General features: G+C 34.4%; 3 protein-coding genes across 3 annotated transcripts; 2 read left to right on the plus strand and 1 right to left on the minus strand.

Moving 5' to 3' along the window:
* The first annotated feature begins 322 nt into the window (after window positions 1–322).
* LOC127904820 (ferrochelatase-2, chloroplastic-like) lies at window positions 323–6,628 on the plus strand. Its single transcript, XM_052449776.1, has 11 exons — window positions 323–490; window positions 610–751; window positions 911–1,241; window positions 1,574–1,717; window positions 1,971–2,072; window positions 2,318–2,421; window positions 2,504–2,630; window positions 2,954–3,106; window positions 5,040–5,140; window positions 5,275–5,476; window positions 6,129–6,628. Exons 2-11 carry the CDS (start codon window positions 669–671, stop codon window positions 6,351–6,353), a joined length of 1,572 nt encoding a protein of 523 aa, XP_052305736.1. The 5' UTR covers window positions 323–490; window positions 610–668; the 3' UTR covers window positions 6,354–6,628.
* Window positions 6,629–6,978: 350 nt separating this feature from the next.
* LOC127904821 (serine/threonine-protein kinase SRK2A-like) lies at window positions 6,979–10,579 on the minus strand. Its single transcript, XM_052449777.1, has 9 exons — window positions 10,254–10,579; window positions 9,977–10,051; window positions 9,783–9,884; window positions 9,627–9,680; window positions 9,414–9,506; window positions 9,221–9,313; window positions 7,766–7,870; window positions 7,584–7,682; window positions 6,979–7,502 (listed from the first exon to the last, which is right to left on the minus strand). The coding sequence occupies exons 1-9, from the start codon at window positions 10,371–10,373 to the stop codon at window positions 7,182–7,184; spliced, it is 1,062 nt and encodes a 353-aa protein (XP_052305737.1). The 5' UTR covers window positions 10,374–10,579; the 3' UTR covers window positions 6,979–7,181.
* Window positions 10,580–16,286: 5,707 nt separating this feature from the next.
* Window positions 16,287–19,389, plus strand: LOC127904827 (patellin-3-like). The gene is made up of 4 exons (XM_052449789.1): window positions 16,287–17,810; window positions 17,904–18,028; window positions 18,136–18,271; window positions 18,739–19,389. The coding sequence occupies exons 1-4, from the start codon at window positions 16,512–16,514 to the stop codon at window positions 18,994–18,996; spliced, it is 1,818 nt and encodes a 605-aa protein (XP_052305749.1). The 5' UTR covers window positions 16,287–16,511; the 3' UTR covers window positions 18,997–19,389.
* Window positions 19,390–20,643: the final 1,254 nt, after the last annotated feature.

A 20,643-nucleotide genomic window follows, 5' to 3' on the forward strand; every position in this document is an offset into this window, starting at 1 on the left:
ATAATTGTGGCAGTAATTATTTTTTAAAATATTTTTTACTCAAAAATGTATTAAAATAATATTAAAAAGATATATATAAAATAAAATTAAAAAAAAACTCAGGCATTCAATGAGGCAATTGTAAGTTTGCATGGCATTTCATTTCGAGTTTTTTTTTTTCTGGATTTAATCAAAATAGATAAAACATATCCACAAGATCATTGAGACATAACTTAATAAATGCTGAAAAAGAAATTTAAAATTTTTAAAATAAATCACATAATAAAGGAAACAAAATGATAGGCAGTAATAAAAACATGAAAAGATAGATAAGAGAGAGAGAGGGAAAGAGTGCAATGAAGTGGTGTTGATTTTTCTACTTTGTGATAAGTCACTCTCCACACAAGTGGGTGTTAGTACTCAGTACACATTTGCCAAGAAACATGAATCGAAGAGAAAAAAAAGGACCTCTCTTTCTCTCTTTTTACCAAGGCTTTAGCTCATAGACACTGTAATCACTAATCACACTCTTAACTTTCCTTTTTGCTTGAGAAAATTTTGCATTTTGAGCTTCTGGGTTGTCATTATACTGATAGAGTAACAAGACCCTGAATTTGGTTTTGAATTCAGACATCTTTGAATCGGAGAAAGCAGAAACAAGTTTGGTTCTTTTGTGTGTTTTTATTCAAATGATGATGAATTGTGGAGCAGTGAATGCTACTACTCCTTCTTCAACTTCTTGGTCTGCTTCTCACAGCTCCAAAGTCCCCATGTAAGACAATTCTCTCCCTCTCTTTTTCTCTGGTTATGAACTTTAGTGAGAATTTGAGTTGTGGGTTGTGTAGAATTCTGGATTTTGTTTGGTGTGGTTGTAGAACTTGATGTGAAAGTTGATAGTTTGATGTGTTTTATTTGTTTCTTGCTGTCATAGGTTGTTGCCTAGGGCAATTTGTACTACACAAAGGATGTGTTGTGTCTCTGGTGTTCATGTGGATGCTTGTGTTAGTTTTAATGTCTCAAGAAATTGTGCTGTAGCTAAAGACTCATTGGGTTGGTCTGGAACTTCACCATCTTTATATTCTAAGCAGCCATTCAACAAATTTTTGTTGCCTTTGAAAGCATTAGTGACTTCAACATCTCAAGATTTTCCCATTGCATCACTTATCGGTGAAGAAAAGGTAGGAGTTTTGTTGCTTAATCTTGGCGGTCCAGAGACTCTTGAAGATGTGCAGCCTTTCCTTTTTAATCTTTTCGCTGACCCGGTAAGAGACTCTTGCTTTTGCATTTGATTTGAGAGCACAACTGTACATATACATTTTGATTTAGGGACTGGAATGGATGTAATAGTATTTTAGGCCATATATATATATATATATATATATATATATAGGCACTTAGAGTTTCGGACTGTCTGTTATGCTATGCATGATCGAGTAAAGGATGCTGCTAGCTCTCTTCATTTTGTTGACACAGAGTGCATCTTGTACTAGTACCAACCAGTTGAGATAATCATGAAATTTTGTTACGTTGATCATTTTCATTAATGATTCTCTACCAAATTTAATTCTATTCATCTTACTTTCTAATATAACAGGACATTATAAGACTGCCAAGGTTGTTTCGATTTCTTCAAAAGCCCTTGGCCCAATTCATATCTGTTGCGAGGGCACCAAAGAGCAAAGAAGGCTATGCTTCAATTGGTGGTGGCTCTCCTTTGCGGCAGATTACTGATGCACAGGCATGATCTTGTTTTTCCTTTTCAAATAAGCTTGTGTTTTCTTAGTAGTTTATATTTGTTATCTCAATATCTCGAGCATTAAAATAATTGAATAGAATAGAATCAGAACAAGGTAGCTGATGTGAAGTCATTCCTATGCTGCCAGGCACATACACACCCCAAGAGCATTTTGCTTGGAAATTGTTTTCCTTGTTTTCCCAGGCAACTGTTTTCTTGTTTTAAATGTCCTTTCTTGTCTATTGTCTTCATTCAGGCTGAAGAATTGAGGAAATCCCTGTGGGAAAAGCAAGTCCCAGCAAAGGTATATGTTGGTATGCGCTACTGGCACCCGTTCACTGAAGAAGCCATCGAACAGGTACTCCTTTGAGCTTCAGTTCAGTTGCTAAGTTCTTTTCTGGTGACGTTCAGTGAAATCTTAATACACCTTACCATTATGTGAAAGCTTCTAATATCTTAATACTCCTCTATGGATTTGAAATACTTTCTCCAGTCATTCCTAAAGTAAAAGATAAACATGCCTCCTGTAAGCTTCATTATCTGATATATGGGATTTGAATGAAGATATTGTGGTTCGAATTACATCTTTTTATTTCTTTGTAGATAAAAAGAGATGGAATCACAAAGCTCGTTGTCCTTCCCCTTTACCCACAGTTTTCAATATCAACTAGTGGGTCAAGCCTTAGACTTTTGGAGAGTATATTCCGGTGATTAAAAAGCACATGCTCTATCCATTTGTGATGCTCCAAAAATGTAATCTAATTTTGATGCTTTCTAATGGTCAACCAGGGAAGATGAATATCTTGTAAACATGCAGCATACAGTGATACCTTCTTGGTACCAGCGTGAAGGATACATCAAAGCTATGACAAATTTGATTGAAAAGGAATTAGAAAAATTTGACCGTCCTGAGCAGGTAATACCTTGTTGAACGCTTTCGAAGGATCATGTTTGTCAAATTTAATTTCATGGTTCTTTTATTGATCTCTCACAGCTAATTTGAGTTCCATATTGACTTGCTTCTTTTCTTGTTGTTTGTAAATTAAAAATGTGGAAAAGTACTAAAGTACAGCTGGGAGCTAACCAAGTACATGTGGATGTGTTTGTGTTTGTGTGTGTTCGTGCCGCTCTTGTATTTGTCTATATCAAAACATTTTAATCCCTTGTTATTGCTTTAAATACTTTTAATTGTACCTTTGCATAAAAAATTTAACCTCAATCTGAGCATGTGCAATATAGGCTATGATCTTTTTTAGTGCACACGGTGTGCCACTTGCATATGTGGAAGAAGCTGGTGATCCATACAAGGCAGAAATGGAGGAATGCGTGGATTTGATAATGGAGGAATTAGAAAAGAGAAAGATCATAAATGCATACACTCTTGCATATCAGGTATTCTTGATGTCATCTGAGTTGTTCTTGGTGTATTTTGATTCACAAATTATCGATAACAGTATGTGACTAGTTGACTTGCATAACATGCATGGCTTAAAAACCTTGGCTGTAATGTAGAAAAGTTAAAGTGTGGACTCCACTTTGAAACAATAGTATGTTCCTTTTGAAAACCTCATTCGAAAATGAATCAAAGAATTTTTTTTATTTTTTGAAAAAAAAAAGGATTAAAGAGCTGCTTACAATTTTCTTTACTTTGCTTGTGATAGCTGCCAAAGATTGTCGATTCACAAGAGAAACATCCTTGGTTGAGAAAACTGAATATTTGGCAGGAACAATAAAATAGTTCTGATTGTGGGACTTGCTGACTTTCTGAAAACAAGTTCATATTGCTGATATTTATTGGAGTCTAAAAAATGGCTCAGAAACTTAGCTGTTTCTATTTTGAAACTTATACCCAAGGTGCGATGGTGGAGAGCATATAGCATACTGGCTTTTAAATAAAGAGATGGCAGAGACATTTGGAAATAAGAAAGAGGAAGGAGTTGTCAAATGAAATCTTTAACTCGGTCACAGTTCTGGCCAATGTTTTGACTATGAAGTTGATTGACTATGCTATTGAACAGCACATAGAAAAACACAAAACTAAGCAGTAGAGGCATCATCTTTTGGTAGCATCTGATTTATATTTCTGAGTGGAGAGGATAGATACTAGAAACAAAAAGTTGATGTCAAAATAATACATTAACACTAAAAGAATGGTAATAATATGTAGAGATATCGGTGGAGATATTCACATATGTGACCTCCCAAGTGGAATTAAGCTGCCACAGTAGCTATAAGGGGCCCTTTTTGTATTCTACATGAATATCTCTGTGAGGTTTTTGTTTGCATATCGTAATAGCTTAATACTGAAGACTTGAATGTCCTTTCAAACAACATGATCTCTCTTTTGCCAACATGATGAGGCGATGCATTCCAGAGTGGAAGATTGAAGCTGTATCCCTTTGCCTACAGAATTATTGGGGACTGTCAATATCCAAAAATCCATAATGGAAGGAGCACAACCCTGCAACTAAGAAACATAATTACCAGAAAAATATGAACATTCTAAGGGTTCATAAATTATCAAGAAATCTTCTTTCTCCATATCTAGTGAGATCATCCTTTTTCTTTCTCCTTTCCTGGCCATAGTTTCAGGTTTCATCCACCAATCTGCTCCGTCAACATTTTCTACAACATCCATTAATCTTAGATATGAATGAGGAAACCTCACAAGGACCCATCTTCAGGAATCCCAAACAGAATTGCTGACATTCCTAATATCATATATACATTACCAAGTATGCAAAACCAAATCATCTTCTTCATAGCGAATATGGATTGAGTGAAGTAACTTGTACTTGCTGGCAGAAGGAATATATGTTACAGCAAAGCATTCAGTCCTGATATAATCACCACAAGGATTAGACAACTTGACTAGTTCACGGAAGTTATGTTCACACACAAAACTACCCCCCCTCCCCTCTTCTAAGACGTTTCAAGTCATGACCAGAAGGAATTACACTGACATCACCATAACCATCCAAAAACAACTCAAACTTATCACATAACCCTACCACTACCATCCATCATCATGAAACAGTGAGTTTCTTTCATGATTTCTATTTCCAATCTAAATGAGATGACAGTCTAATCTTATTTAAAATTGAATTTACTTGTAATAGACTGCACTAATACTGCTAGAAAAGTTTTTTGCTTTATTTTTGTTTTTTTGAGTAAATATCTTCTATGATTTGATGAATTCTGTCGCAAGCATGTCGACACTAAGGCCTGAGGTTTCTTTTTTTCCTTTTATTTTTCCATGTTACATGCTCTTCTTTTTGCATTCAAATTTCACTGTGAGTCATTGATGGTCTGGATATTCTAACAGAGCAGAGTTGGACCTGTGGAATGGTTGAAACCATATACTGATGAGACAATCATTGAGCTTGGGAAGAAAGGGGTAAAACGTCTTTTGGCTGTTCCAATTAGGTAATCAATTTTTCTATAACCAAGTTAAGAAATTGAGCTTACTGTATTTTTTACTAGAAGTTGTTGGTTCACTGATGGCTTGATGTTTTAATTTATGCATTGAAGTTCTCAAAACTTCATTCTCTGATTCACAGCTTTGTTAGTGAGCATATCGAGACCTTGGAAGAAATTGATGTTGAGTACAAAGAGTTGGCTCTCAAGTCTGGTATAGAAAAATGGGGACGTGTTCCTGCACTAGGATGTGAGCCAACCTTCATTTCAGATTTGGCTGATGCAGTGATTGAGAGTCTTCCATATGTAGGAGCTATGGCAGTCTCAAATCTAGAAGCTCGACAGGTACCCTTATTAATCTTTTCAACAATTTAGAAGTCAAATAGGATGCTTGAAGTTTTCTGTTAGTGGATGCCAGCATGTAACTTCTCAATGCCAATGAAACTTTTTGTCTACAAGATTGTTAGTCCATGTGTACTTTCCTGTCTCACTCGTTCCGTCCCTCTGAGCATGTATGTGTGTAACACATTTGTGTTTATATAGATGAAATGAACTTTAAAGACCTTCCATCATAATAACTACAGTTGCCTACCCCAAGTTAAACATGAACCCTGAAGGGCCCAACAGTGTCTGCTTTCACAAAAGCTATTTCCCCTTCCCAGTCCTTGCCTCTTTAATTTATGTCCATCCTATTTGCATTTGCATCTCCAAATTAGCTGAGTTATGACTGGTTGGGCTATTTCTGAATTTCAAAATTTTGCTCCTTTGGCATCCCCATTAAATTAAGCAGAATGGCATTAATCACTTTTATGACTACAGGATTATTTTGAACACTCATATTTCACTTCTTCTCTCATTGAATTGGAAACCAACTTTCTCCACCATTATCTAAAGGAAAGCATGTTAGGATGGTTGTTATCTCTTTGTTTCTGTGCTGATGAGCTGCATATTTTACCACTGATTTTTTCTCTGATAATTGGTTTGGGATTTTCTGCAGTCTTTAGTTCCGCTTGGCAGTGTAGAGGAGCTGCTGGCAGTTTATGATTCGAAGCGAAGAGAGCTACCATCGCCTGTGACGGTATGGGAATGGGGTTGGACAAGAAGTGCAGAAACCTGGAACGGGCGAGCAGCTATGCTGGCAGTTCTTGTTCTATTGGTTCTTGAAGTCACCACCGGGCAGGGGTTTTTGCACCAATGGGGTATTTTTCCATCGTTCCATTGAACCTACACAAGACCTTTCTTATGCCTGGTGTAAATTTTGTTACCTAAGTCAAGACGCATAATTTCTTATGATTTCTTATGCATAATACGACTTTAACTCGTATATATGCTGAATCGAACACTCTGGCATTGTTGTCGAAGTTCATAATTGGTGGGATTTGGGTTAATAGCATAGGTACTGGCAGTGCAATCCTTCAATGGGTCAAAAGATAAAAAAAAAATTGTATTACAGAGTTATATTATTTTTCATCTAATTACAGAATGTTCTTTGATTTATCCACATGTTAACTTTCTGTCATCACATCGTCCGCATCGAGTCTAAGCCCCTTCCTGCAGTCAACTGAGAATATAGCAGCGACTAGGCAAGCCATGCTTGCTTCATGCTTCTCTTAGATCCCCTTCATGTCCTTGAACTCAATTATACATTGCTACATAACCCCTGCTGCTTAAATTGCCCCTTAATGTCTTTAAAGTCAATGCTTACATCAGGTTCCGACCACCCTGGGTTTTGGCTGGGTGGTCGAGCCTGGCATGGTTTGCTTCCATGAAGGTTTGAACTCCCATAAATTATTCCCAAATTGCATTTTCAGATGACAGATATTTTCTACCTTACAATCCATCCATCATTTCTTAAAGTTGAAATCCGAAGGGGGAAATCAATGATGCATTACATGAACAATGATAAAAGTTGGAACATCCAAAGTTTCAGGTTCACAAATTCAAAGGCTTATGCAACGGTTACTACCTATTATGATACACATGAATAGAGAACTACTAAGGTTCATATGACTAGTGAGTTTATGTAATAATTAAACATAGGCCATACGGCTCAACTGATTTGATACTCTCCACTTGCATGAACCTCCTTGACCCTCTTGTCATATTCATCTTCGTCATCTTCCTCTTCTACCTCTGCATCGATGTCTTCCTCTTCATCTTCTTCAACTTCCCAACCGAAACCTTTGACAGGCTTTGATGATGGAGGCTGTTGTCTTGCCTCAGCCACAATTTTCATTATCTCATCCACACTTTGAAGAGAAAAGCTTGGATTATCTCTCTGGTAATAGATGGCTTGTGCTGGCTCCGTCAGTTCCTTTGGCAAGTTCTTTAAGAACCATGGGTGGCTTTTAATTTCTGAGAGTGAAATTCTCTGTAACAAAACTCATCAATTTTCAGACACCGATTTACAGAAACTTAGTACTGCAAAATCATGCCATTTAGAGAATTATACCCTGGAAGAGTTTGCAACGAATATGCGAGATAGCAGGTTTCTGCAAGCTTGAGATACATGAACATAGTCAGGGATTTTGTATTGCACAGCCATTATTCTCTGCAAAAACATCACAAGAAGGCAAAAAAGATCAGTGATAACTCATTGATTCTTTCAGAACCGGATATAATAGAGATGTTCACCTGAATTGTTTTCCTAAAATTTCTAGGGTCATCTTGGTCTTCAAATGGGTATGCCCCTACCAGCATCACATAAAGAGTAACTCCACATGACCAAACATCTGCCAGCTGAACCAGAAAAGGAACAGAATATTGAAATAGAACAAGTTACTACTTGAAGGTAAATCCCACTTGTGCGTAAACAAATTGGAGATGGCCCCAGGAACCAGAGATTGAGGAATGCAGTGCAGAAAAGAAGAGCCAGTGAATGGAATCAATGTTATCTTGACATAATTCTGAAAGAAAAGCAAGCGCAGCATCTTGTGTTTTTCACCTCCAAAGCATGGAGAGTTAGTCACTGTTCATCATTTGCTAGAATTTATTCATAGTCTAATTATTTAACCATTTTCTAGGTCATCTGTAGAATCAGATCTTCAACACAGTCTACAATATACATGATCAAATTTGGGGGATTGGCCTTTCTACATCCAAAACCAAGTTCACCAGCAAAGCCCCCAGCACTTCAGCCTCCTACTGTCCTACACCTTGTTGGTCACATACATGAACACAACTACTCAAGAATATTAACCAAGTAACTGTAACTGAATATCAAATCATTTCTGTTATTCAAGATCTTTCAGATAAAACAATTTGCCGAAACTTGAAATGATACAGCAACTGGGGCATGCCAGTCAAAACCTAATCTTCTCTGATATCATCTTTTCATATATTTTTTGTCTTCAATTTGAGCTTTATTATTGTACAGATCATGGTTTCTGAATTCAATCTGATGACAAAAGTTAGTAATGCAAGCTCAAGTGACAAATCAATCAGCAGTTCATCAGCTAGTATTAATCATACTAATAGTACCATAATGGTCAACACTTGCACAAATCCAAACACAAAGCAACCTCTTCAAGATCTGCCAAAACCCATTTTAGAAACCGCATCACATGGACCTGAAGTGTCTATAAAGCCAATTGTTCGCTAAAAAGATAACAAGGCCAAATAGAACAATCAATAGGATATGATATAATCTTTTATTGGCATTGCATGTGCATTCAAGCTTATCCTTTCATAATGTATTCTGGGAAATAAAAAAAATGTCCACCAGGAAATAAACCAAAATGCATCACATCTCCTAACTCAAATTAAGAAACCATGTGCTTAATGCTTGAAAATGAAAAATGCCCTAACACAGAGACAAAAGTTCACAATCTTGCTCATAAAAGAAATGGATTCATACTTGTCCCAGCTAGCACCTAACCCTTTTCATATGGTTGGATATTGGAAAGAGGATTGGATCATTCAAGATAGTGCTGGCTTCACTAGTGATGTACAACAAAAGTGCAGATGTGGATTAGAAAGTGGGTTTTGTTGAAGCTAGAACAAGACCAATTTCTTTTGGAGCTTATTTTCTATGGTGACTAGATATTCAATTTGACAACAAGAAAAGATTGGACGACAAAACAAACTTACCTTGCCATCATACTCTCTCCGAGAGAGAACTTCCGGTGCTATGTAAGCCGGAGTTCCTACCGTTGATTTCGGCCTTGAATGCAGCAAAGAGGACTAAACCAATACGGAACCAAAAATGTTAAGAACATTAAGAAAACACTCTGTAGCTTATAACCAAATTAACAAATCAAGTGTGATTAAGTGATTTCCAAACCTTAGAGTAACCGAAATCACAGATTTTCAAGCGAGGTGCCGGACTTCCATCTAACAGTGTGTTTTCCAGTTTCAGATCTCTATGGCAGATTTGCTGTTAAAGAACCAAAAAAAACTCCCATAAACGCATTCAACAATTGTACCAGTTTCTTGTGATTAGGCAGAAAAGGTAAGATTTATCATAATTATAAAAAGCTCCGAGATTTGCTTATACCATGTTGTGACAGTAATTAACCCCAGAGATCAGCTGCTGAAAGAAATATCTAGCCTGAAAAATTCAAACAAATGACAAAAATCCCACTGGAATACTACCAAGTAAATGCAATTAATGAATTGCAAAAGGAATCAGAGAGAGTGAGAGAGATTTAACCTCATCTTCACTAAATCTACCAGCATTGCAGATTCTTTCAAAGAGTTCTCCACCAGCTGCATACTCCATCACAATTGCCAAGTGTGTTGGGGTCAAAACCACCTGCAAAAAGAATGAGTTCCCTTCCTTAATTAATAATCAAACAGGATTACTTTTTTTAATTGTAAAAATTAAACCCCATTTCAGATACTTGCCTCCTTGAACCGAATTATATTGGGGTGCCTTAATGATCTGTGATTTATAATCTCCCTTGCCACGTTCTCATCTATCTGAAAACCCAAAAAATTCTCAATCTTCCTTCTTGGTATTTCACAAGACAAACAAAGAACCAACAACTTAGATATATCATTATCAAACTTTTTAAGGATGCTCCATATGAAAAAACACAAGACTTTCTCTAGAAAAAGGAAATTTTCTCAGGAACCAAACAGAAAAAAAGTCAAAGGAGTTACAAGAGAAGAAAACAATTACCTTATGACCTCTTTCAATGTATTTCATGGCAACAAGTTCTTTGGTCTCTTTGTGCCTCAAAAGCCTTGCTACCCCAAAATTCCCAGCTCCTAAATCCTTCACCAACTCATATTTCTCCATCTTCTTTGTCACTCACTATGCAATATGCCTTCTTGCTTTGGCTCAACAAACGTTATGCTGCTCCCTGCAATATGCACGTGTGGATTATTACATGCAGACTCTCTTCCCTTTATACTTATAGCCTGCTCATTTCTTGGTGTCGCTCATGCAGGTGTGATTCTCTTTAAAAATCTGTATATAAAATATAAAGAAATATTTGTACAAATATATTATAAAATATGAGAAATTATTTCCTTCTTTCTTTCTTTCTTTAATCTCAACCGTTTGTGATAACATTTGTGTCATTTCTTTGTATCTTTCTCCTAGTTTAATCTCGTGGGAATGGTCAATGGTCAATGGTCTGGCCCTCGAATACAATTTTTTTTTCCCTTTTTCTAAGATTAGGATATCTTCTTCTTTTTTTCTAAGTAAAAAATGGGAATTCTTCTTATGAATTTTTTTCGATCTAGTCTTAAATTATTTATTTTCAAAATTCATGCATTCATGATTTCTTGTTTTTCAAAACTTATCCAAGAATATTCAATCTTTGCAGAAAAATGTGTCGTGCAAGGCCCTTTTTCTATTAATTTGATAACCAAGTGCATCTTCGGAATAATTAATCTTTATATATATATATATATATATATATATATATATATATATATATATTAAGTTTATTTTCTCAATCTAGTTGTTGAAAATAAACTACTTTTTTTCTAAGATACGAGATATTCTAAACTAACTTGCACGATAATTAAAAATAAATTATTTTTTCTAGTAATCTTAAGGATGTATCTTTGTCTAGTGTATTAAGAAGACTTTAATAAATTCTCTTAGATATTAATTTAAAAATTAAAATTAAAAAATTAAAAAAATCATTTTTTTATCGACAACTACTTATTTAACGTGAATATTCTATCAATATTTTTATTAGCAAGTAATTTTATCAATTGAATTTGAATTATCGATAGATCTAAAATTTTCAAAAAAACACTTGCTAACAACATGTTTTTATCGGTTATTTATATGCTGTTAAAAATATATCCTAAACAATAATAGAATATTCTGTCAGGGATAATTAATTTTCTTGTAATGGACCTACTCTTTGACATTAAACTAAACTATTCATGCAGAAACTAAATAATTTAAAAAGATTTAACTTGGCATATATTTCGAATACTATAATTTAGAGAGTGAAAGGTGAAGAGGGATGGGCAGTGACTGCACATGGAGGGGGTGTTAAGTTATTAAAAATTGCTGGGGAAAAGAGAAAAGAGTATGGGAATCCATGACGAACAGCTTGAATCCAACCACTGCCTCTTCATTCTTCATCAGTTTTTACACTTTCTATTTGTTTATTCTTCATTTTTAGGGTTTTGGATCTCTAAAAACGCCGGTGTGCTAGGAAGCACAACACGGCAATCTTGACTTTTTGCATGCAGAGGGATCATCACTTCACTTGGATCGACCCCCCCTCTTGACTTTCAAGCTTCTTTCACACTTTGTCTTCCTATTTCTTTGTATATAAATATCTCTTGAATAAAGTTGTGCTTCGTGTATAATTAATGGGAGTTAATCAAAATCTAATATTAAGTATTCAAAATGATCTAAATTTTTTTTCAGATTAAGGATCAGTTCATTAGAATTCGAAAAAATAAGAAAATAAGTATATTTAACCATCAAGCTTATCCTTTAGATTATATAATTATTAACAAGAGACGTTATCAAAACATAAAATTAAATAACTAAATTGGTCTGGTAAATTCTTTTAATTATTTGAATTTGAAAAGTCAAGAAAATTAATTAATCATTTGTTAAATAAGCATGTGTGAAGTAAATGCTCAAGTGTCTCTAGCCATCTGTTCTGTCTCTGTCACAACATTAATTTTGGGTGTTTTTCAGCTGAAGAAAAAAGTGCATGAATCTCTTAATTTCTTCCCATCTTCTGTTCTCAGAGAGGAGATCGATCATGGATGATTTTTTTCTCCTTGGGATAGACTGACTAGTCTGCAACACACATGCATATGGACAAGACTTCCCATGCCGTAACCGAGAATGACAGTCGCCTTCTGCTTCACGTCGGCTCATTTTCTGCAAAATTAATGTTTTTTGTTTCTTTTTTCTTTTTGTTTTTTGTTTCTTTTTGTTTATTAATGGTGTTCTTGAATAACTTGTGTATTAAATGAAATTAAATTTTATTTTTTAGACTATCTGAAAACATACTTTTCTTGTATTGATTAATGAATTCAAAGAAATAAATTAATTTATTTAACTTTAATTTCAAGATATATAGTAAATGAAAAATAAAAATAGAATGTAGGACCAATCATTTGAAAATTATGTTTTTATATTTTTAAAAAAGCATTGTTTGTAGCTAAAAGTACGTTTGATAAGCATGGTGTACCATATTTGAAGCTATAAAATAATATTTTTAACGCCGTGCTTATTAGAATAAAGACTTATATATAAAATAAATATATTTATATAATAATTTTAAAATAAATTTATATTTTCAAAAAAAAAAAAAAACACGTTTCTACTTTCTTTATCTTTTTGTAATTTAACACAACCATTAAATTTGGGTCCGAGGTTTCAATTTTAAGGCCTAGCAGCTCATCATGTCAAACTTGAGACAACTTCTAGTGTACATCCAATATAAGAATTATAAATTAAAATTGGGTAAAGAGGTTTTCTTTGCCCAATTCATATGGGTTCGAGACTCAAACAAGAGTTTAGACTAATTGACCTAACCCAATAACAAATCTGGTGTGAAATGTAGAGCCGAACTATTGACAACATGCTTGGCACAAACGAATCACTTAAAGACCCAACAAATTGGTCTCGACTGGACCCATCTCAGCAACCAGTAAATCCCAAGACAAGTCTTGACTCGGGGAAGAAAATAAATGAAATTACACTTTACATTTTTAATCATTTTTTTCTCCTTTTGCTTGTCATATGATTTTCATATATTATCGATCATTTTCCAAATCAGCTCCACTGAACTTTCTTTATACTTATAGCATGCCTTATGTTGAAATAGATGAACGAAGGTACGATAATTATTAAACTATAAATAATCAAGATATATACAAGTTAACCAAGACAACCACGCTACTTAAAAAATATAAAATTAAAAAAGAAGATATTTTTAGATTGAATTTTATCAATTATATTTTTCAATTCATATATAAATATATAATCAATTAGCAACTTCAGGATTTCGTGTTCTTTTCTATAATTTAGCTCTTTGCCACTCATTTTTAGATGCTCATAATATAAAAAATTAAATTGAAATAAATTAACAAGTTTTTAGGGAAAGGAATTTGGCTGACTATGGGATGAAGCTAAGATTTAGGTACATATATGCTAATATGATTATTCTAGTTTTATTAGATAAAAAATATAATACGTGTTAAATGATAAACCTGTAATATTTTTATTTATTTTTTAATATTTATTATACAACCGAAGCCAACAGCAACCGAAACACATAAAAGACAAAAAACTATTGTTGGAGTATTAGTTTGGTTATTAAGTTAGTGTTCTCTCCATTGTTATGATGTGATCTAGGGTTCATCTCTGATCATGGGAAGTTATGATAAAAAAAAATATTAAAAATATTTAATTTTAATACATGAAATTTAATCCAAGAATATTTTTTTTATTATAATTGAAGAGTAAAAAACAGAATGAAAAAAAAAAGTATGAAAACAACATGTATGAACTACAGGTCGTTTAAGTCCTCCTAGGAAAATAGCCAAAATATTGAATAAATAGTTTGTATACTCTTTATTTAATTAAGAAATGTGAACGAAACCTAATTTTAAATCACTAATACCAAATAATTTCTTCTAATCCATGTAATTAACTTTCATTGCATAAACGTATTAGCATTGATGGTCATAATTTATAATATTCAAGAAATATTAAAAAATAATCTATTAGAATTGGCACAACATTATTAATTGAGCTAGCTAGCCTGGAAAACACAAATAAAAACGAGGGCTAGAACTACAATCCGAATAATATACCATTATATTACAGCCACTCTGTGTTGCATAACTCTCAATAGTGCAACCAAGACATGCTACCAAGAAGAGTATAATTCAATGGTTGCGCTGCTTGGAGGAGCGCAACCATTCCCTTGAGATTTTCATGCAAGAAGTACTAATCAATGGGATACAAATCTAATGTTGCTGGATTGTTTGGAAAACCTAGCATGTATATTTTTGAATTAAATGATGAGTCTTAATCTAAAAAGAAATATTATCGTGATAAACTATCTAATTAACTAAAATAAATATAATTTTTAATCTGATTATTGAATCAGATTCAAATTTCTTTAGTAGATTCTACAAGTTGGTTCTATATTAAGAGCTTGTTTGAAATTGTGGTAGCAGTTACGGGTTATAATATTTTTTATTTAGAAATGTATTAAGATGATATTATTTTATTTTTAAAAAATTATTGTTGGTATCAGCGTATCGAAACAATCTAAAAACACTAATTTTTTTTAATTTTAAACAAAAATAAAATTCAAATGTTTTGAAAATACGAGATGAACTGTATTTTTAGATATAGTCTAAGTTAACTGTTGTAACGAACCAAGGTTGGGAAGACTTTCAAATTAAACTTAGAAGTTGTTGTTTATGTCATTTTTATTCTTTCCTGTTTAATTTTAGATTTTTAGCTTAATTTAGGACTTATTTGTGCCAAAATTCTTATCTAAGAAAATTTCAAAGATTGTGCAACAAAAAAAAAATTATTTGTTGTGTGACTCTTGAGTAATGCAACCAACAAAAAAAAGAATTACTATTTCTCTAATTATGTTATTTTATATATAAAAAAATTGGCTGATTGCGCTATTTAAAAAGAAAATCGCTAATTATCTAGCCATGAATTGTTTATATCCTCTTATTTTAAAAATGAGAACAAAACCTTATTTAGAATGGTTACAATATATCAATGACTTCGACCGTTTCACATAATTAGCATTCATTAAATCCATGTATTATCATTGATTGCCACAATTAATTATTTTCAAAAACACCAAGTTCTTGGAGGGTTGGCACCACAGTCGCCTTGGGCTGGCCTAAGGCAACGAGGAATACCAAGCACCCTGGTCCCACCTCTTTTTCAACGGCTGAGATTATCCAACTGGATGACACGAGGATCTTCGGTGTGTCCAGCACATCAAACGGTCTCATTTTCATCATCATTTCTTCTTTCTTTGCAGGCTGTTGTAGGGCCCATTAACACCCCAAAGATACACACAGACACACCACAACGCCTAAAAAGAAGAAAATGCCTGCACATCCGGCGATGATTTCTAGCACTGGGAACGGTAAACTACACTTTTGCCCCTCTAGATTTATCAATGTTCCATTGCTATTAGTACTGTTTCAAAGATTCAAATGTTATCCTTATACTTTTTAAGATTTTTTAATTTCATCCCTAAACACGAAGCAGCTAATAAAATTAGGCTAATCAGATATCCGAGGTACTTTTCACATCCATATAGAGGGATCCTATCACATTTTATATTGACAATGGCTATTAGAAGTTTTGCTCAAATTAAGCTATAGATACACAAATTCATCATAGAATGAGTGAAAATATTGAATCTATGAGATTGGACCGAAATCTAGATGGATTTTTGTTCTTTATCTGATTTTATGGGAGAGGTTTTTTGAATTTATAACGTTTTCAAACATATAGTAAAAATGATAAAAAAAAAAATCAAATCAAATCAAAGTTTTTAGGAAAACAAATCTATAAATCTTGAACTATAGGGATATAGATGAAGCATTGGTCAATGTATAGGGACAAAAATGTTGTTTTCCCTATAAAGAACCGTTACAAAATAGGGCAAAGATTGTGTCCAACATTCAAGAAAATTAACAGCAAATGGATAGTTATGGTTCCCCACACACACAGAGAGAATCATAGACTTCATGCTGGCTTTGTTTTCAGCTTGACAGCTTGGCCCTCTAGCCCAACCACCACCCCCCACGACTCCACTCTTTATAACTCCCCCCCTCCCCCTCCCTTAAACCCTCACCATACCCTCAAAACACTTGCATTGCAAGAATTCAACAAACATAGCCCTCTCCCTCTCTTTTTCCATCTCTAGCATTTCTTGTTTTGTCTTCAAGAATGGCAGAGGTGGCACAAAACGTGAGTCAAGAACAAGTGGTGGTGGTAACTGATGTTCCACAAGCTGAGAAAACAACACCAGTGCCACCAACAATGCCAGTGGTGGGGAAAGAGCTACCATTGCCCGTGCCTGAGACTGAGGAGGTGCCAATGAAGCCAAAGCAGGTTGAGGAGGCTGTTGTGGAGACTGAGGATTTGAAAGCTAGTGGAGGTGATGATGAGAAGATGCCTCAGTTGGTTTCTTTTAAGGAAGAAAGTACTAAAGTTGCTGATCTTCTTGAGTCTGAGAAGAAAGCACTTCAAGAATTTAAGAAACTTGTTCAGGAAGCACTTAACAAGCATGAATTTAGTGCTTTAACAACAACACCAGCACCAGCTAAAGAAGAGAAGAAGAAAGATGTGGTGGTGGCCTCGGAGGAGGAGAAAAAACCAGCCCAAGAAGAGGAAACACCGGCAGTAATAGAGGAGAAGGAAAACGTGGAGCCTCAAGTTGTAGCAGAGAAAGAAGAGAAGAAAGAAGTGGTGGAAAGTGAGGTTCTTGATGATCAAGAAAAGGTGGCTCCCGTTCCTGCTAGTGATACTACTGCAGTTAGTACTGTGGATGATGATGGTGCCAAGACTGTAGAAGCCATTGAAGAGACCATTGTAGCTGTCTCCTCTTCAGTGGCTTCACAAGAGGGGACTTCAGCTCAGGCTACAAAAGAGCCTGAGGGAGAGACAAAGGCTGCCTCAGCATTAGATGAGGGAGCCAAAGAAGTTAAGTCTGAGACTGTGGTGGAAGTGACACCAGAGGAAGTATCAATCTGGGGCATAACGCTTCTTGCTGATGACAGAAGTGATGTGATTCTATTGAAATTTCTCAGAGCCAGGGATTTCAAGGTGAAAGATGCCTTCACCATGCTCAAGAACACAATTCGCTGGAGAAAGGAGCTCGGCATTGATGAATTGCTTGAACAAGATTTGGGCTGTGATGATTTGGGGAAGGTGGTATTTATGCATGGTCTTGACAAAGAGGGACACCCAGTTTGCTACAATGTCTACGGGGAGTTCCAAAACAAGGAGCTTTACAAGAATTCATTTTCTGATGAAGAGAAGAGGCAGAGATTCTTGAGGTGGAGAATTCAATTCCTGGAAAGGAGTATTAGGAAATTGGATTTCAGTCCTGGTGGAGTCTCTACCATTGTTCAGGTTAATGACTTGAAAAATTCTCCTGGACCAGCTAAGAGAGAGCTTAGACAAGCTACTAGACAGGCACTTCAATTGCTTCAAGACAACTATCCAGAATTTGTGGCCAAACAGGTATATTTGTTTGTTTCATCTCTTGATTCCTTTCCTCTTTGTTTGAAAACAAACAACTTAAAATTGTTTGATTCTTTGGTGTTTGCTCTGCAGATCTTCATCAATGTGCCCTGGTGGTACCTCACAGTCAATAGAATGATAAGTCCATTTTTAACTCAGAGAACCAGAAGCAAGTTTGTCTTTGCTGGTCCTTCCAAATCTGCAGAAACCCTCACCAGGTTTTTCCCAAAAGATTTCAATTTGCTATAGAAAATGTCTTAGCTTTCTGACATGCGTTTTTGTACTATTGGGCTGTGAGTTAAAATTTCTTTCTACCATCAATCAGGTACATAACTGCTGAGCAAATACCAGTGAAGTATGGAGGACTAAGCAAAGATGGTGAATTTTGCACAGCTGATGCTGTTACTGAGATTACAGTGAAGGCATCAGCAAAGCACACTGTAGAATTCCCAGTTACTGAGGTACCCTTTCTCTTTTGACTGCTAAGGAGTACTTACAAATCTTGCTTAATAAACCTGGACCGTGAATTGGATCGAACCGATTGACCTGTGACCCAGACATGTTTGAGGTTTTATAAAAGATAAAGGGGAAAAAAATCTAAGTTGATGTAATTTTTGTTTAAAATAACTTTTTTAGATTAATCTAAGTTAAACCAGTTAATCCGCTAATATATAACTCTGGATTTTATCGATCCCTGTTTGGATTTAACTACTATGTTTAAAACAAAGGCAGTTTCTTTTTTCTTTGGAAAGAAACATGTGACTTTGTCTAACTAGGAGCACCTAGAATGGTGTTTCCTTGACAAGGGAATCTTTCCTTGGGAACTCTGAACTATGCAGTGATACAATCAAGGGTTAAATTTAGTATTGTCATTATGACATTGTTTTACTTTTTTCCCTTGATTAACGTTAATCTAATTGATCTGCAGACATGCCTTCTGACTTGGGAAATGAGAGTTGTGGGATGGGATGTGAGCTATGGCGCCGAATTCGTACCAAGTGCTGATGATAGCTACACAGTGATCATCCAAAAGGCTAGAAAGGTTGCTACAACTGAAGAACCAGTGGTTAGCAACAGTTTTAAAGTTGGTGAACCTGGTAAAGTTGTTCTCACCATTGACAATACCACTTCCAAGAAGAAGAAGAAGCTCCTCTATCGCTTGAAAACCAAACCTTGCTCTGATTAATTAACGCACTATAGTGAAACAACAACAGAAGATTTTGCTTACATTCTTGCTGCTGCCGATATTACCACCATGATCATGTCACATCTTGAAGGTGTTTAATTTGAGGCTCTTGATTATTATGGAGGAGAAGACATGGAAATCTTGAAGCTGCTATTCTTATGTTTAATTATATTTTTGCTATGATGAAATTTGTTTTGGATTTTGGGAATGGATCAAGTAGAGATTGTGTGGGGATAGGGAAGAAGCTCCAATAATAGTGCCAAAAGAATCATGCCAAGAATTTTCTTTGTAAATTCTTTATGGCTTTCTTTCTCTCCTTCCATGTAATTAAATATTTATCTTTTGGACATACTATGTTTTTATTGATATTAACGAAGACAATATTTTTTCTTACCTTATTCTTCTCTTTCTACGAGTTCTTGTTGGTATAGTTATTTTAGATTGATTTGAAGTTTCGATAATTAACTCAAAAAAAAAATTATTAAATAAAAAAAATTAGAAAAAAACATTGAGTTTTTCACCAAATTTAACATGGTTTTACCCAAGTTCAGGATTATATCGAGTTAATTTTTTTCTTTAATTTTTTAACTTAAATCGGTGTAGATTCCGGGTTGGTTGATCCGAGTTTTAAAATTTCTAATACACCCCTCAACTATTATGTTATATCTTGCTCTTAAACAAGTGTTTGCATAGATTTTGTTTACAATTTTGATTTCTCAATTGTATTCTTTTATCAGAAAACACTATCATTTCTTAAGAAAATTTACAATTTGGATGGAATGAAAGGTTTAATAGAGAAATTTGAAATTCGAGGGACAGAATTGATAAAAATATATATATTTTCAAGACAAATTGGTCTATGATACAAAAACCAAAGAAGTATTATGCTATAGGATTATCAGTTGACTGTAGCTTCCGAATTCAAGTATTTGTCTTGATCTCACAGTGCCTTCCTAGTTATGATCATTATCAAACAAGAAAAAAATAATCTTTAAGACTTCTATTTCCAATGCCATGTTTACTTTTATCGAGTTTGAATGAAATAGGATAATTACACTTCTCTTCTCTGGGATTAAGATAATACGATACTTGGAGACAACTAATTAAGGCAATGGACCCATGTAATGATCTTTCTTTGCTTGTCGGCACTCGTTTTGAGTTATGTCAGCCTTACCTAAATGCTTTTTGCATCAATTTTGCATTTGTTAATCTGCTCTTTCTCCATTAGTCATGAAGAAGATTGGGATATGTTCTATCTTCCCAGAAGGTGGAGGTTGATGTTCATCATTAACATTAACATTTTCAAGTAAAGTTACTTAGTTAGGTTCATGATTTAGTTTAGATCTCGTATCACTTAATAAATAAGCAAGCCCTAAAACTATGTTATTTTAAGGTTTTATTTTTTTTTAAAAAAAGTTTGAATGACTTTGTTTAAAGTTTATTTTAAGAAAAAACAAACTGGATTGCGAGTTGGTTCACTAAATTGTTTGGTATTGACAGAGTTAATTTTTATAATTATTTTTTTAAATCTAATCCGAGTTGGATTTCAAGCCGATAAAATCCCGAGTTAATTTATCAACCATATCAAATTTAAAAACTATACTTAAACATGCTTTTAGTGCATATAAAATTTCATTTCATTTTATT

This window comes from Populus trichocarpa, unplaced genomic scaffold, assembly GCF_000002775.5.
Source record: "Populus trichocarpa isolate Nisqually-1 unplaced genomic scaffold, P.trichocarpa_v4.1 scaffold_25, whole genome shotgun sequence".
Lineage (NCBI taxonomy): Eukaryota > Viridiplantae > Streptophyta > Magnoliopsida > Malpighiales > Salicaceae > Populus > Populus trichocarpa.

Coding starts and splice junctions, on each gene's coding strand:
- LOC127904820 (XM_052449776.1), top strand. CDS start 669: ATGATGATGAATTGTGGAGCAGTGAATGCTACTACTCCTTCTTCAACT. Junction 1,242..1,573: donor TTAATCTTTTCGCTGACCCG/GTAAGAGACTCT, acceptor CTAATATAACAG/GACATTATAAGACTGCCAAG. Junction 2,073..2,317: donor CTGAAGAAGCCATCGAACAG/GTACTCCTTTGA, acceptor ATTTCTTTGTAG/ATAAAAAGAGATGGAATCAC.
- LOC127904821 (XM_052449777.1), bottom strand. CDS start 10,373: ATGGAGAAATATGAGTTGGTGAAGGATTTAGGAGCTGGGAATTTTGGG. Junction 7,871..9,220: donor GGAGAGAGTATGATGGCAAG/GTAAGTTTGTTT, acceptor TTTCTGGTTCAG/CTGGCAGATGTTTGGTCATG. Junction 7,683..7,765: donor ATTTTAGGAAAACAATTCAG/GTGAACATCTCT, acceptor ATGTTTTTGCAG/AGAATAATGGCTGTGCAATA.
- LOC127904827 (XM_052449789.1), top strand. CDS start 16,512: ATGGCAGAGGTGGCACAAAACGTGAGTCAAGAACAAGTGGTGGTGGTA. Junction 17,811..17,903: donor CAGAATTTGTGGCCAAACAG/GTATATTTGTTT, acceptor TTTGCTCTGCAG/ATCTTCATCAATGTGCCCTG. Junction 18,029..18,135: donor TCTGCAGAAACCCTCACCAG/GTTTTTCCCAAA, acceptor ACCATCAATCAG/GTACATAACTGCTGAGCAAA.